This window comes from Plectropomus leopardus, chromosome 3 (genome assembly GCF_026936395.1).
Source record: "Plectropomus leopardus strain MGB_pleo_1.0 chromosome 3, ASM2693639v1, whole genome shotgun sequence".
Lineage (NCBI taxonomy): Eukaryota > Metazoa > Chordata > Actinopteri > Perciformes > Serranidae > Plectropomus > Plectropomus leopardus.
The window spans coordinates 16,140,415-16,153,472 of NC_142178.1; the positions used below are offsets into that span (position 1 = coordinate 16,140,415).

Sequence of the window (13,058 nt, forward strand, 5' to 3'; positions counted from 1 at the left end):
ACATTCATTAGACAAAGAAATCACATTTCTGAAGTTAAATTGCTATAAGCCAGACAACAAATTAAACCTGAAAAACATGAACATCTGGGCTACCAAAGATACACCAGCCTGCCTGAGTGGAATTGATCAGATGATTGATCCATCCCATCAGATTATTTTAAACTGCAAAACCTGAAATTGACTATTTCCAAAATAAAATATATTTAAATAAGCTATTAGCTATTAATTCAGTTGTATATCAATATCAATAATTGTCTTTAAGTAGTGGTTAAGTCTTATAATTTCGTATAAAGTTGCTTGTATTATGGCCTTTCTTTGTTTCCATACTAGGGGAAAGACACCTACAGAGCCTGCCAGAGATGTCCAGTTCAAAAAGACCATACTTTACCACTTGTGAATTTAAGTTAATGAAATCATCACAGAGTTTATTTCAATAATGGCAGATCTCATCCATAAAATAAGGGCAATATATACAGACTTAATCACTGGGTGAAATAATAACTTGCACTTTCTGGAGTTTTAAATTAAATATATTAGATATAATAGAACAATTTGTAGTAACGGTTCATATCTGATTACAATAAAAGCAAAGCAAACTATTACAATCATCTGTGTCTGAATCATGATTAAAACAACTTTTCCACCACAGTCCACATTTGGGTTTGTAATGCCTCTACATCAATTCTTTTAAGTCCCGCTCGCAAGAGTGTGAGGCTCTGATGATGGTTTCAGATGGCTGCTCATCAGTCTACTTAATCCAGTTGGGTCGACTTTGATCCAGTTCGAGGAAAAGCACAGGACCTCTGGCAGTTTTTCCGACTTATAGACTGCTGTTATGTTCCAAAAATGTCAATGACGACCAAAGTGATGTGCCAATTACATCATAACACGTCGATGAAGCTGGTCCAAAAAACAAACTTGACAAAATGCTTACAAAGCCTCGTTTACCACCCTCTATAACACCCCTGCTGGCAACTAGTCAATGTTACGTGATTCACTGCAGGCCTTACACTTTCAATTTACTGCCATAAAGTTACTATTGTTTTATGGCATCCCATATTCATTCCCCTTGTGTCTTAGCTCCTCTAACTGGTGGGGAAAAAAAACATTGTCCCAAAAGCCCTGGACAAACCCAGAACTAATCACATGACATTGTTGACCAGCTGCAGGTCAAAGTATAACGTTTGACGGCAAACTAGCCTGACTGGCCAGCCTGCAGACACGGAGGAAATCACAGCCAAATGTGGAGCGCCTTTAGGTCGCATGTCCACTATTTTCTTCACCTAAACAATCAAAATTCACACTGCCAGCCTTTACTCACACCATCGCGCTATCGCTCCGTCCTTTGTACGGAAAGGTCTCTCGCCAATACAGTATAGTTTAACTGCTACACAGGGCTGAAGATATCCACATTCAAGTGGCATTGACTTTGTGGCGAGGCAAAGCATGGAAAAGCGAAACCACTGACAGCTTATAAACCAAACACCAGCCCAATCATGGCCTCCGCCCTGCATGTGTTACACCTCCCTCTGCTCAGCAAAGGGAAACAGTCCTTTGATTTTGTGCTCTGTAGCAAGTCTCATTGATTCATGAGGTCCAGTTTTTTCAGTGAGAGTTGAGACAAGAAATATTTAACATATTACAGTAGAAGTCCCATAAGCGACACGATTAGATAAGGAGGAATGCGACTGTTGAAGGCATGGGAGGGGGGGGGGCTCTTGACACACATAAGTGCCTTAAATTGAAAACCAAGGCATGTGTTGGGGTTTCAGTCACTTGGAGGAGAGCTCGGGGGGCGAACGGTGAACGGCCTCCAGCTGGCCACTGGGAGACGAGACAGACACCTCATTGTAACTTGATGAGAGAGGAATTACAGGCAGCACAAACAAACACAGTCTCTCTCTGGGCCTCTGGAGCTGAAGAAGGAAAAATGATGAGAGGATCATAAGTCGGATGAGTAAGAGGAACACAGACGGTCTAAAAATAAACTGTTAGAATGAGCCAGTTTTCAAAAACGTTTCCCTTCTCACCTGTTGCCCCCATGCAAGATCTCAGCACCTTGAAGGAACAGCATCGGGAACAGAAGCTGTTGCCACAGTTACTGCAGCTTCTCTGAAATGTAAAGAGACACTGTGTTAAAAGCTTGTGACAATAATGCAGAGGACAAAATGAAATATGATGATGAGAAGCCTAAATATATCCCAATTCTCGCCGTAAGTTTTCCGTCTCACCCTTTTCTTCAGCACTGAGAAGACGGCGCTGCAGCTCGAACAGTTGCCTTTGGAGCAAAAGAGATAAATAGTATGAGAAACCTAATTAAATTCATCTGTTCAGAGCTACAATATGAGACTCTTCCCTCTTTCATTACTGAGGTACAATAAGAGAAAAAATAAACCAGCGGATGAGTCAGAGCAGACTGACCTGTGCTGGTGGTGGGGTAGCGTTTACGCAGCTTCTCCGTCAGTTTGGACACCTTGCTGCGTATTGGTTCGTTGCGGCTCAAGAGACCATTTTCGGAGATGGTGTCATACTCGGGAGCTCCGAGAGGCCCGTCATCATCCTCCTGAGGGAGGAGGGGGGAGGGGAAAAAAACAACAACAAAAAATGCAGTTACATACCGTGTATTCTGATCTTTTGAAAACCCGGCCAGGAAAAAGAGCCAAACTCAGCAGCAGGGCTAAACTGGGTAGAATTCACTGTAATTTCATCATGAATTTCAGCCAGTTTAACTAATAGATGTTTGGCAGACAAATCAAGCATGATGATGGCAAATATTCAAGTAACTAGGGAGAAAAAAAAGGTGGAGAATACTTGCATTGACAGGAAAAATACATGCATACAGCTAATGCAGCTGTATCTAATCTATCTGCCACACATAAGGACACCACACCCTCCAAAGAGCTGAGAAAAAGAACAATGTGCATCATTATATCCTTTTAATAATAACCCTATAAAGATATAACAAGCATTTTAATTCTAACCCTATAAACCCCTATAAATAATACAACACGTGTTTCTATCTACATGCCCCCCAATAAGGCTGCATACAAACTGCAGGCAAGAATAGCCAAAATCTGTTTTTCTTTCCTCATATGTGACTCAGATTTGAGGCACTTACATATGTGGCCCTAAATCAGATAAAGGCCTGATTGTTTTACATCAATCGACCGTACGAAGAATCTTGCTGGGAGAGTCTTATGGAGAGGGGCTGATAGGCGTGGTTGAAAACAGACCTCGCATCCTGAAATTTTGCAAGAAATCTAATTCAGTGAAGCCGTTCCCATCACAGTCCTGCCACTCCTGGCTCCATCTCCTCATCCACACACACACACACCTCCCCACAGTGGGAGCCAGTTGCTCCAAAAAAAGCCATAATTAAAAATTTGGCATGTGATTTTCTCCTCAGCCTCGTCCTCGTTATTGTCTGCTCACGAATTAGCTGGCTCCCTCTGCACATCAACTTATAAAATGAAACAGTAAATGATGACTTCTTTGGCCTCCATTTTAACTTCTGTGTGACGTGATATCTTTGTTTAGGGCTGCAACTAATGATTCATTTAATTGATGGTTAATCTTACTTAATCTCTAGTCGATCATTCTCGCGATAGATAAAAGCTATTTTGTCTATAAAACGTAATAAAATTGTGACAAATGTGGATTTCCAAAAGCCTGAGATGATGAAAAACTATTCTGTTTTCTGTCATAGACGTGTAAAGAAAATAGAAGATATTCACATTTCAGATGCTGGAAACTTTCCCAGAATTTCCCCTTAAAAAAACCTCAAACTGATTTACCAATTATCAAATAAGTTGGCAATTAATCTAATAATTGACAATTAATACATTAATCGTTGCAGCTCTGTCTTTGTCATCATTCTTTTGCTCATGCAGGTCAGGTCACCGTCACCAGTTCACACTGGGATCTGACATTGGCCACATTTTAAAAATAACGTGAACAGCCAAAAAAAACCCCAAAAAAAACAACTGCATGAACACTGCAGAAGAACTGTTAAAAGGTCCATTCCCCACTTTCTGGAAACCAATGGCAAATACAATCAGGCTGGTACAGCCTCATCTACTAAAAGACACAAGTAGGATCTTTTAAAATAAAGAACCAGAGTGAAAAAGAAAAACAGCATTTAGAGAGCAGAATCACTTGTTTTTGCTCAATGTGTTTAACTGCAGAGAGACAGTTTGAAAAGGGCAACTAAACCGAGACGCAAAGTCTACCAGTACTAAATACATACGATACTATGCTGCAACCTTTACGTATTAAGTTGAGTAATATAGTAAAGAATCTGACTCTATGCACAATGTGTAATCATGACAAGCTTTCAATCAAAACACACAAACACTGCGACATCTTAATGTGTCTAAATTACTGTAATGACATGAGGAAGGAAAAGCTCATTTTACTAATGCTATACATCTCATGAACAATGCCAGTCATGCAGACTAGAAATGAATGAGCACCTAATATGATGAGACTATTGTGGACAACAGTTATGGGTCTGTTAATGTTCACTATCACGACTCATGCCAGGGGAACAAACACATGATGGGTGGTTAGATGGGAGGCACTGGGAAATCCACTTACCACTAAGAGCAAAGGGGTTTCCTTATCAGGGAGCAGAACAACACATGAGAACAATGTTACCCCCAAAAACACTGACAGTCAGTGTGATTACACAGGAGCATACCCCAAAACCATGCTTTAAAGGGCAAAGCAGTAACTACACCACAGGGTCACCTCACACAAGGTTACAACACATGAAGACATTGTTCATGTGTCAAGTGGTTCTTTAGTAGTGTGAGTTTACTGGTTGGCGGTGCAGTAGCCTCTTCTAGACAAACACTCACCTGCAGGGAAACTGAATGTTCCTGAGTTCAGAGGACAGCAGAAAAAAAAAACAGGAAGTCACACGACATATGACATGAGGAGAAGATTTTTCACACAATCATGGCAAGCTCCAAAAATCTAGATCCAAATATATACTGCTGAATATTTTTATTAAAGTGACCAGCTAGGTTTTTTGTAGCATACTGTAAACTGTTAGAGATTTTATTTAAAATGTATTTAATGATTTTTTTTGTCATCAGTTTGAAAACCACAATTCACAATGAAAAAAAATTTAACCTCTTATTTGCATTAATGTTCAAACTCTTTGCTAAGGCACTTCATGTGCATCCTGTTTGCTTTAATTATCCTCTTGGTATCCCTTGACCTTGACTGGAGTCTACCTGTGTCATTCAGTTGTCAATTCACTTAACATAGCCATTGTACTCAAAGCCAAACATGGTTGAACAACTTTAGAAAACCATTCACTGTAAAAGTGTCTAGTACCAGTGATTTTGGTTGGTTTTGGTGCGTCTTTTATCAACTTTTTGAAATGTATTAATCTAACAACGAATATCGGACGCTTTGGTGTGTTTAGTTTCACCATTATGAAGAGGTAAAGGTAGAGAGAAAAGAAAAACTATGGCCAATGCAAACTGCAAATAAAGGATTTGCAGATTTACATGGACAAATGTGATGAAATAAATGTGAAAAGTAATTCAGTTTAGATTTGTATTTACCTCAATGGCATCCTTAAATTCATCATCAGGCTCAGCCTCTTCAGCTTCCTCCACACTGCCAGGAGACAGGTCCTGCCATCAAACAACATACACACGGACACACACAGAGAAATTAAAGTACTCCCTAAGTCAAATCAGAGATTTGTGTCTCAACACATATACATGTTAAATGATGGAGCACATGAAAAGACCGGAAACTTTTTAGAACTAAATTATGAAGTCATCCCGTTAAACAGTTTTTCACTATATTTGTGTTCAGGATTTTTTTGAGCAGTCCTAAACTCGTGACTAGGTGAAACACTGGAGCCATCCTTATCATATCCCCTTCCCCACACTATAAACACTGGAGCATCAGTGGAGAAACTGTTAAAACGCGAGTTTCATCACTGGTCCAGCCTACAGTTTGCTACCTTGCTATTACCTATTATTAAAACCTGCAGGATGTCTGAATTAATACACCCACAAGACCCGTTACAAGAGCCAATCCACAAAAATATGCATTAATGCGTCAGGCCTGAGGACTGAGACGAACAAAGATGGGGACTGAGCGCTGTGGCGTCACTGTATATGTGTGTGTCAGAAAGAGAGAGAGACAGAGAGAGAGAGGGAGAAGGAAGGGAAGGTGGAAGGTGGACTATTGCATGTCATGTTTCTGTGAGATGCATCAACTTTGCCGCCATATTAAGCTGGCAAGACTGACCTTCAGCAGACACTCTGCCACCGCCGACATTTTAATCCTTCAACTTTGGCTCTGTGGTTAATAACACATTTTGTGGTGTGACAAACTCAAAACACATTTATTTTTGCTGTACCCGGACATTAATATATATACTGATGGTCCCAGGATCAACACCTTGGACAGTGGTCATGCTATAACTGACAGCCACGCATTTTTTCATACTGCATAAGGGCTTGGGATGAACAGGATAAGAAGCTTACAGCCACGGTTGGTTTTAATGTAAATCACAACTGCTAAATCCCTCAGTACTCAAACCCACATACACTTCTCCCTCTCATGCGCTCTCCTCTCACCTCCACACTGGTCGGTGTGGGGGTGCTGTCCAACAGGTTACTGTGCTCTTGTTCTTCACACTTTCCCTCTGAGGCCTCAGCTTGGCCGATGTGGAGCAGTTTCCTGAGGTCCAACAGAACTGGAACCACAAGAGAAAAAACACTTAGCTTTACTCTATAAATGACAGTAAGTGATGCTTAGCCGTGATCTCTGCAGACTGGATGAACTAACCTCTGCAGAAATCTCTGTTCCACAGGAACATTGTGCTGTTGAGCCCAGCGAGCACCCAGCCCAGGGGGGCGACGTAGAGCAGGCACACCAATACTAACATCCCTCCATAGAACCTAAAAGGAGATATCACAAATGTCAGATCGCACTCAGACAAACCAACACATAGGTGGCTGCTCAGGCTGTGCAGTCTTACAAAGAGTAGGTTTCCGTTTTCAAATCACTACCATTCTCATTCTAAAAAAGCTGTAATCAATCCAAACAATAAACAGAATGCAATTTATTTGCAAATTCTTTTTGACATATTTTCAATTGAAGAAAGTAGAAAGACAAGATATTTAATGATCAAACTGATCTTTTTTGAAATGTTTTTACAGGCATCAAATTCAGAATGAGTGTATATTTACGCTAAACAATGAAGTTTATCAGTTTGATCATTAAATATCTTGTCCTTGTATTCAGTTGAATAAATGTGGAAAACAATTTGCAAATAATTGCATTCTGTTTTTGGAATTGTACCTCCTGATGAAGTAACATTAGGTTACCACATGAATTGACTAGAAAAAAATGCCTCTATTTAATTATGCTAGAAAGAATATGACCTTATTTGATTTAAGGTCATTACAAAATGCAATTTAAATTTCATTTACATTTCCTACTTCGATTAGGTACTTCCAAACTGCAAAACAAAGAGTAACCGATCTATTGCGAAGAAGTCCATGAGCAGGACAGTAGTAATACTAGGTAGATTTATTGATTGATAACTCGACTGCTAAGTAATGTCAGCTCAGTTAAAAGTGACAGTGCGTGCGTGTGCGTGTGCGTGTGCGTGTGCATGGATGCAGACCTTGATGATGTGGTGTGATTATCCCAGTACAGGACCTTGTAAAAGGTTTCTGCTGACAGGCAGGCAGAGGACAGCAAGTCATCCAGATGCTTCAACCTGGTAGAGACGATAAATATGGACACACCCACAAACACAAACACTTAAAGAACAAAGATGCCTTTCAACCCATAAATTAACAAACACCATGTGCAAATGTCACGTAGACTTATGACAGCAGGGTACAAGACACAGTTTGTAAACCTGTTCCAAAAAGGACAACTGACTGATATCATTGTTTTAGTTAGTCTATTAGTTATTCTGAATTAAATATAATACATTCTTATTATTTATATACCATTTATTACTATTATTATTACCTTTATTTAAACTCAAGAAAATCCTTAAGGGCTGGCCCTCATTTACAATGTTGAGTAATTTATTTTTCATAATGGTATAAAACAAAGAAAAACAAGCAAATGTAAAGGTATCCTGTGGAGTTTGTAACCACAAGTGGAGCTTTAGGGCAATGTTTTGATGATCGGGGACCCATTTTTTCAAAGGCTTTGCAAATGTTTTATGAGGTCTGAAATGAATAAAACAAGTTTGTAAAGCCTCAAGGATGCTCAGTATTAACAGTGAACAGTGAATGTGAAAGTGCCTAAGCATTTGTGAAGCTGTAACCACAAGTGTTTACAAAAGTAAGTGCAACGTGGAGGTGGAGTGACATTAAACAGATTTAGATCCAGATCTCTCTCAATTATAGAAGAGCCTGAAATGTTTAGTCAATTAATGGAATCGTCCATCAACTGAAAATCAATTAGAAATGAATTTGAGAACATATTATGAAAGTAATAAGCAAAATACTGAATGTTATCATGTCCAACTTTGTCAAATGTGATGATCTGCTGTTCCTTCTTTGCCTTATGTGGTCATAAACTGAACATTTTTTTGGCTTTGGGCTATTTTTTGACATTTTATAGACAAACGGTTAATTAGGATATTATAAGACAATGAACTGGCAAAGAAAATAATCACAGCACCATTCTGTGCAGTGTCTGTCTTACAGGTCTTTAACTTCCAGCATGGCCTCCTGTTTGGTGAGATGCACTGTCAGCAGGTCCCTGCGGTGCACAGCGTGAAAGCGCCTCCTGTGAAGCTCTGCGTCTGAGGCTCTGCCCCCACACCTGTCCTGCAGGTAACCCAGGGCAGCAGGCACCGCCACCGCAACCACACCCACTGTGATCCAACCCACTGACACCAGAAAGGCAGCCGCAGCAGCAAGTTAATACATTATTCAGATATCTTTTAAAACACCAAACAAAAGCTGGATCAATATTAATCGCCTCATCTTACCTTCATTAACAGTGCAGAAGACGACGTTGAGGAACAAACAGACGAGCAGAGAGCACAGGGGCATCTTCCATCTGAGGGATAAAAGAAGCACATGATATTGAATCCTCTAATATATATTTGGCTTCTTGCCATGGATACTCAAGGCCAAAAGCAATTATATGATATGATGCTGAAACACGTATACACACCCGAGCAGGAAGCGGGTCAGCTCCACTGCATCTGCAGCTGGTTCTAGGAACAGAGCCATTCTCTTGTACGACACCACCATGTTGAGGAGGTCAAAGTTTGGCGTGCATCGCGGGCTCCCCAATTCGGAGGCATCTGGAGACCCGGGGGTCTCTTTAGATGATGCATGTGTCAGCTCCCCTCCTTCCCCTGTACTATGTGAGGGGTCCTGGGAACCGCCCTGCATCGTCACCCCTGTAAGGAGTGAGATAAAGAAAGCAGCCAGGGGTCAGGGGGGGGGACTGACATTGAAAAGGACACACGATTTCTTAATCGCTAATGTCAGAGCACCCTAAAGAGATATAATCTGGACGCGGTCGAAGCAAATTCACATTTTGGTCCTTATGAGGCCAGACTGGCAGACAGGACAAGTAGAGATTGATCTTTTGATCACAGTCTCGCCATAGATCGACCGACACAGGCAGACCTGGCTGCCTACAGAAGACAGGCTGTGTCAGCTCTGTCCACAAAGACAGGAGGAGACAGAGCAACATGTCCCGCTGCAATGTAGCACGTATGAAGTTTTACAAAAATGACACGTAAACTCTGAGATTTTGATACACTCTCTGCCCAGATTACAATGCAACATCTGCTTGGAGAAAACATTGTCAGCGCCGTAGAGGCAGCGAGGTTTGTCAGTGCATGTCAAAGCCTAAGAGACAACTAACACAACATAACAGTTTTACCCTGCTCCGTGGGTTTTAGGGTTTGTTTGTTTGTTCGCTTTTCGTAGATTAGATTCTATGAATTTGTTAATATATTGTTTTTGTTTTTTATTACCTCAAATAAACATTATATGGGGCGGCCTCTAGCTCACCTGCTAGCGTGTGCGCCCCATATGCTGAGGCCTTTGCAGTGGTCCGGGTTCGATTTCAGCCTGTGGCACTTTGCTGCGTGTCACTCCCCAATAAAGGGAAAAATCCCCCCAAAAATATTCTTAAAAAATAAATAAATAAAATAAACATTATATATATGTATATTTATATAAGATTATATTTTTAACTACTTAATATCCATTTTACTAATATTGTTGTTAGTTTAATTCACTGTATTTTAATTGTAATTTGGCTTAAACAATGCATGTCAAATGTCATGCCAATAAAGCCAATTGAACTGTATGAATTGATTGAAACTGCCTGATCAGAGGGTGGAAAGGAACGCACAGACTGTAGCCTGGATCTAGATCTCACAGTCACGCTACCACTAAAGAGAAATGACAAAACTGAAACCTTGGGTTGTCTCAAATGCAACTTAACAGAATTGTGCTGTAGTGATGGTGAAGTGTACTCCAGGGAGTGTCAGTACACCATAACGACATAGTCAGGTGTGGCTGCAGGTGCAACACAGGTCATGTTGTAATTGACCACATTGGCCTACTTGTTGTACAACAGTACCGGCGGGGAAACCTGATGAAATGGAGAGCAAACACTGGTTTACTGATGATTCTCTGTCAGCTGATGATCAAACAGCAGCAGGTGGTGGAGAAATGCTGCGGTGAACCTCTGTCTCATCTTTTCACAATTTTCATGTGTCTGCTGAGAGACAACAGTTCAGTGCGAGCAGCTTGTGTTTCTCTGTGGTCCATATTAAAATGAAGTGGTGGTCATGTTTTGGAGTGCAGCCACAGCACAGCTGATCAGAGGTGGGACCAAGTCATTGCTTTGCAAGTCACAAGTTAGTCTCCAGTATCTGCACTCAAGTTAAAACTGACAAGTCCCAAATCAAGTCCCATATCCTAAATTTTGAGTTTAGAGTCCTAAAAAAATCATAATGTGCTCCTCACCACATGCAATGCCATTATAACAAGAGAATAATAAGAATTTGAATTTACGAAATAAAAACCCATGAAAGCTTTTTAAAATTTGTATTTACTTGTTAAAAAAAGTTTGTTGATCTCTGTGGATCTCTCAAGCATCTTCACTGGATGCTGTCAGATTGGTTTAAACAAAGTGGATCATCTGGGGTCAAAGTGTTGACTTGCTGGGAATAAATAGCGTTAACATTTGTTAACTCTTTAAAAGACCGGAAAATATATAAATTCTGACACACTTTTAAAATCCAATCCACAGTCCATGATACTGAAATTCAACCCTGGTCCTTTTACTATCTGCTTGAATTTTTTTTTCTTTTTACTTTATATTTTTTTTAATTGTCATCACACTTATTACATGGCTCATACGCTGATGGCACTTCTTTTTCAAATGAAAAATTACATGAATAGGTATGTCACCCAGTGATACATTGTGATAATATTCTATATTTAATGATAAAGACAGCTTATGACAGTAGTTACAGTACAGATTTAAATCTTCTGCTGGTTTTAGATTTTAGTATCCTATTTTATTGCCGTTTAGCGGAACCTCAATACTTAGTTTCGTTCCCTTCCATGAACCTCATGTTTTGGAAAGACAATAAACCTTTTTGAATCTTGTTATCATAATTTTGAAATTGTAGAAAATTATCTTTTATCCCATTTTATATTTAAAATTCTGCCTGCTATTTCATAATGCCATAAACTTTTCCTCCATCATAATTACAGCAACAAAGGGCTAAGATTTTTCTTTTTATGGGATGACATGAGCATTAAGCGTTTAATCCTACAGCATCACTGAATTTAATATAATGTAATTGATTCAAATTTTAAGATGATCTTTTCCAAGTTTCCTGACTAACAGGTGCCTAATACAGTCTACAAGAGCTTCTAAAACTAACCTGAGTGCTTAATTTTCAAAACAAGTAATAATAACCTGTAACAACAATGCATGCTTTTTTTTCTTTCTTTTTTTTTTTGCAGACTGCACTCCTCCTCTGACCATCGTCTTTTTGCAATAACGTGAAATAATCAAACTTTTCACCATGAGCAGCGGTGTGAAGGAGCATAAATCAGCGCTCGGTGCTGTGGCCTGTGAGATGCTGTCAAACAGGAAAGTTAACTTGGCTGACAGAGAGACTGTAGAGATTATAGCAGCCTCAGCACAGCCGATATTATGTGCCGGGTATGAAGGACATAACGTACCCTGAGCTGAGCGTCCGACAGCCGGCCTGTGAAGCAGCAGCAGCTGAGAGGAGCTCAGGCGGAACCGAGGAGCCCCACCGACACCGTCAGCCCGGAGGAAGGAAGAGCCCCCAAAAATTCAACCGACCCGGTCATCGTGACAGCAGCCTGCCCTCCTGCGTGAACATTAACCTGTCAAAACAAGACGGTTTATGTCGCTGTCCGGTTGTCTTTACAGAAAAACGACGGGTAACGCAGGTATTTAGTTTGGCTGCTCCTCCTAGCTGGCTTTGTTAGCTCCGTCCTGTTTCTCACTACGTCCGCTTCCTAGTTTAATCCAGGACGAACAATCGATTGAAGAAAAAGGGCACGCTGTCTGATTCAGTCGATCACAGAGCGGGATGATCTTTGAGTTAAACTGATGTGGGCTTGCTTGAAATTAAATATTGTAAGTTCCTTTTAGTACAGAGGTTATAAATATGGATTGTGTAGTAAATGAATTCATATTGTTTTAATTGTAATATTAGTAAAATAGATAAATTTAAAAAGACAAACATACATTAAAATAGCTACCCAAAGGCCTTGTTATGTAATGTAATGTAATTTTGTTTACACAGGGACAGTGCACAGTAAAATATTAACCTTATATAAAACAAGGAGAGATGCATTGTACCAGGTTTTATCAAAGATGCTATTTTCTGCTTGTTGTCCCAGGGCAGGTAGGTAAAACAAATAAAATAATGACAGTTTGAAGAAATAAAGTACAAAACATCAGTTTATTAAATTTTTACTAACATTATTGTCCTCATATCCCACTCCACCTAATCAGTCATTCCTACATCC

The 13,058-nt window shown here is 40.0% G+C and overlaps 1 protein-coding gene across 3 annotated transcripts; it reads right to left on the reverse strand.

Moving 5' to 3' along the window:
* Nucleotides 1-398: 398 nt before the first annotated feature.
* On the reverse strand, nt 399-12,562 carry zfyve27 (zinc finger, FYVE domain containing 27). Of its 3 annotated transcripts, XM_088075726.1 has the most exons (14): nt 12,237-12,562; nt 9,184-9,415; nt 8,996-9,066; nt 8,707-8,893; nt 7,664-7,759; nt 6,820-6,932; nt 6,609-6,727; nt 5,577-5,648; nt 4,860-4,880; nt 4,597-4,617; nt 2,422-2,563; nt 2,232-2,278; nt 2,031-2,112; nt 399-1,916 (listed from the first exon to the last, which is right to left on the reverse strand). In XM_088075726.1, exons 2-14 carry the CDS (start codon nt 9,405-9,407, stop codon nt 1,846-1,848), a joined length of 1,266 nt encoding a protein of 421 aa, XP_087931852.1. In that variant the 5' UTR covers nt 9,408-9,415; nt 12,237-12,562; the 3' UTR covers nt 399-1,845. The 3 variants fall into 3 exon arrangements, with proteins under 3 accessions (XP_087931852.1, XP_042341222.1, XP_042341223.1); XM_042485288.2 differs by lacking the exon at nt 4,597-4,617; XM_042485289.2 differs by lacking the exons at nt 4,597-4,617; nt 4,860-4,880 and having other exon boundaries at nt 12,237-12,561.
* Between the last annotated feature and the right edge of the window lie 496 nt (nt 12,563-13,058).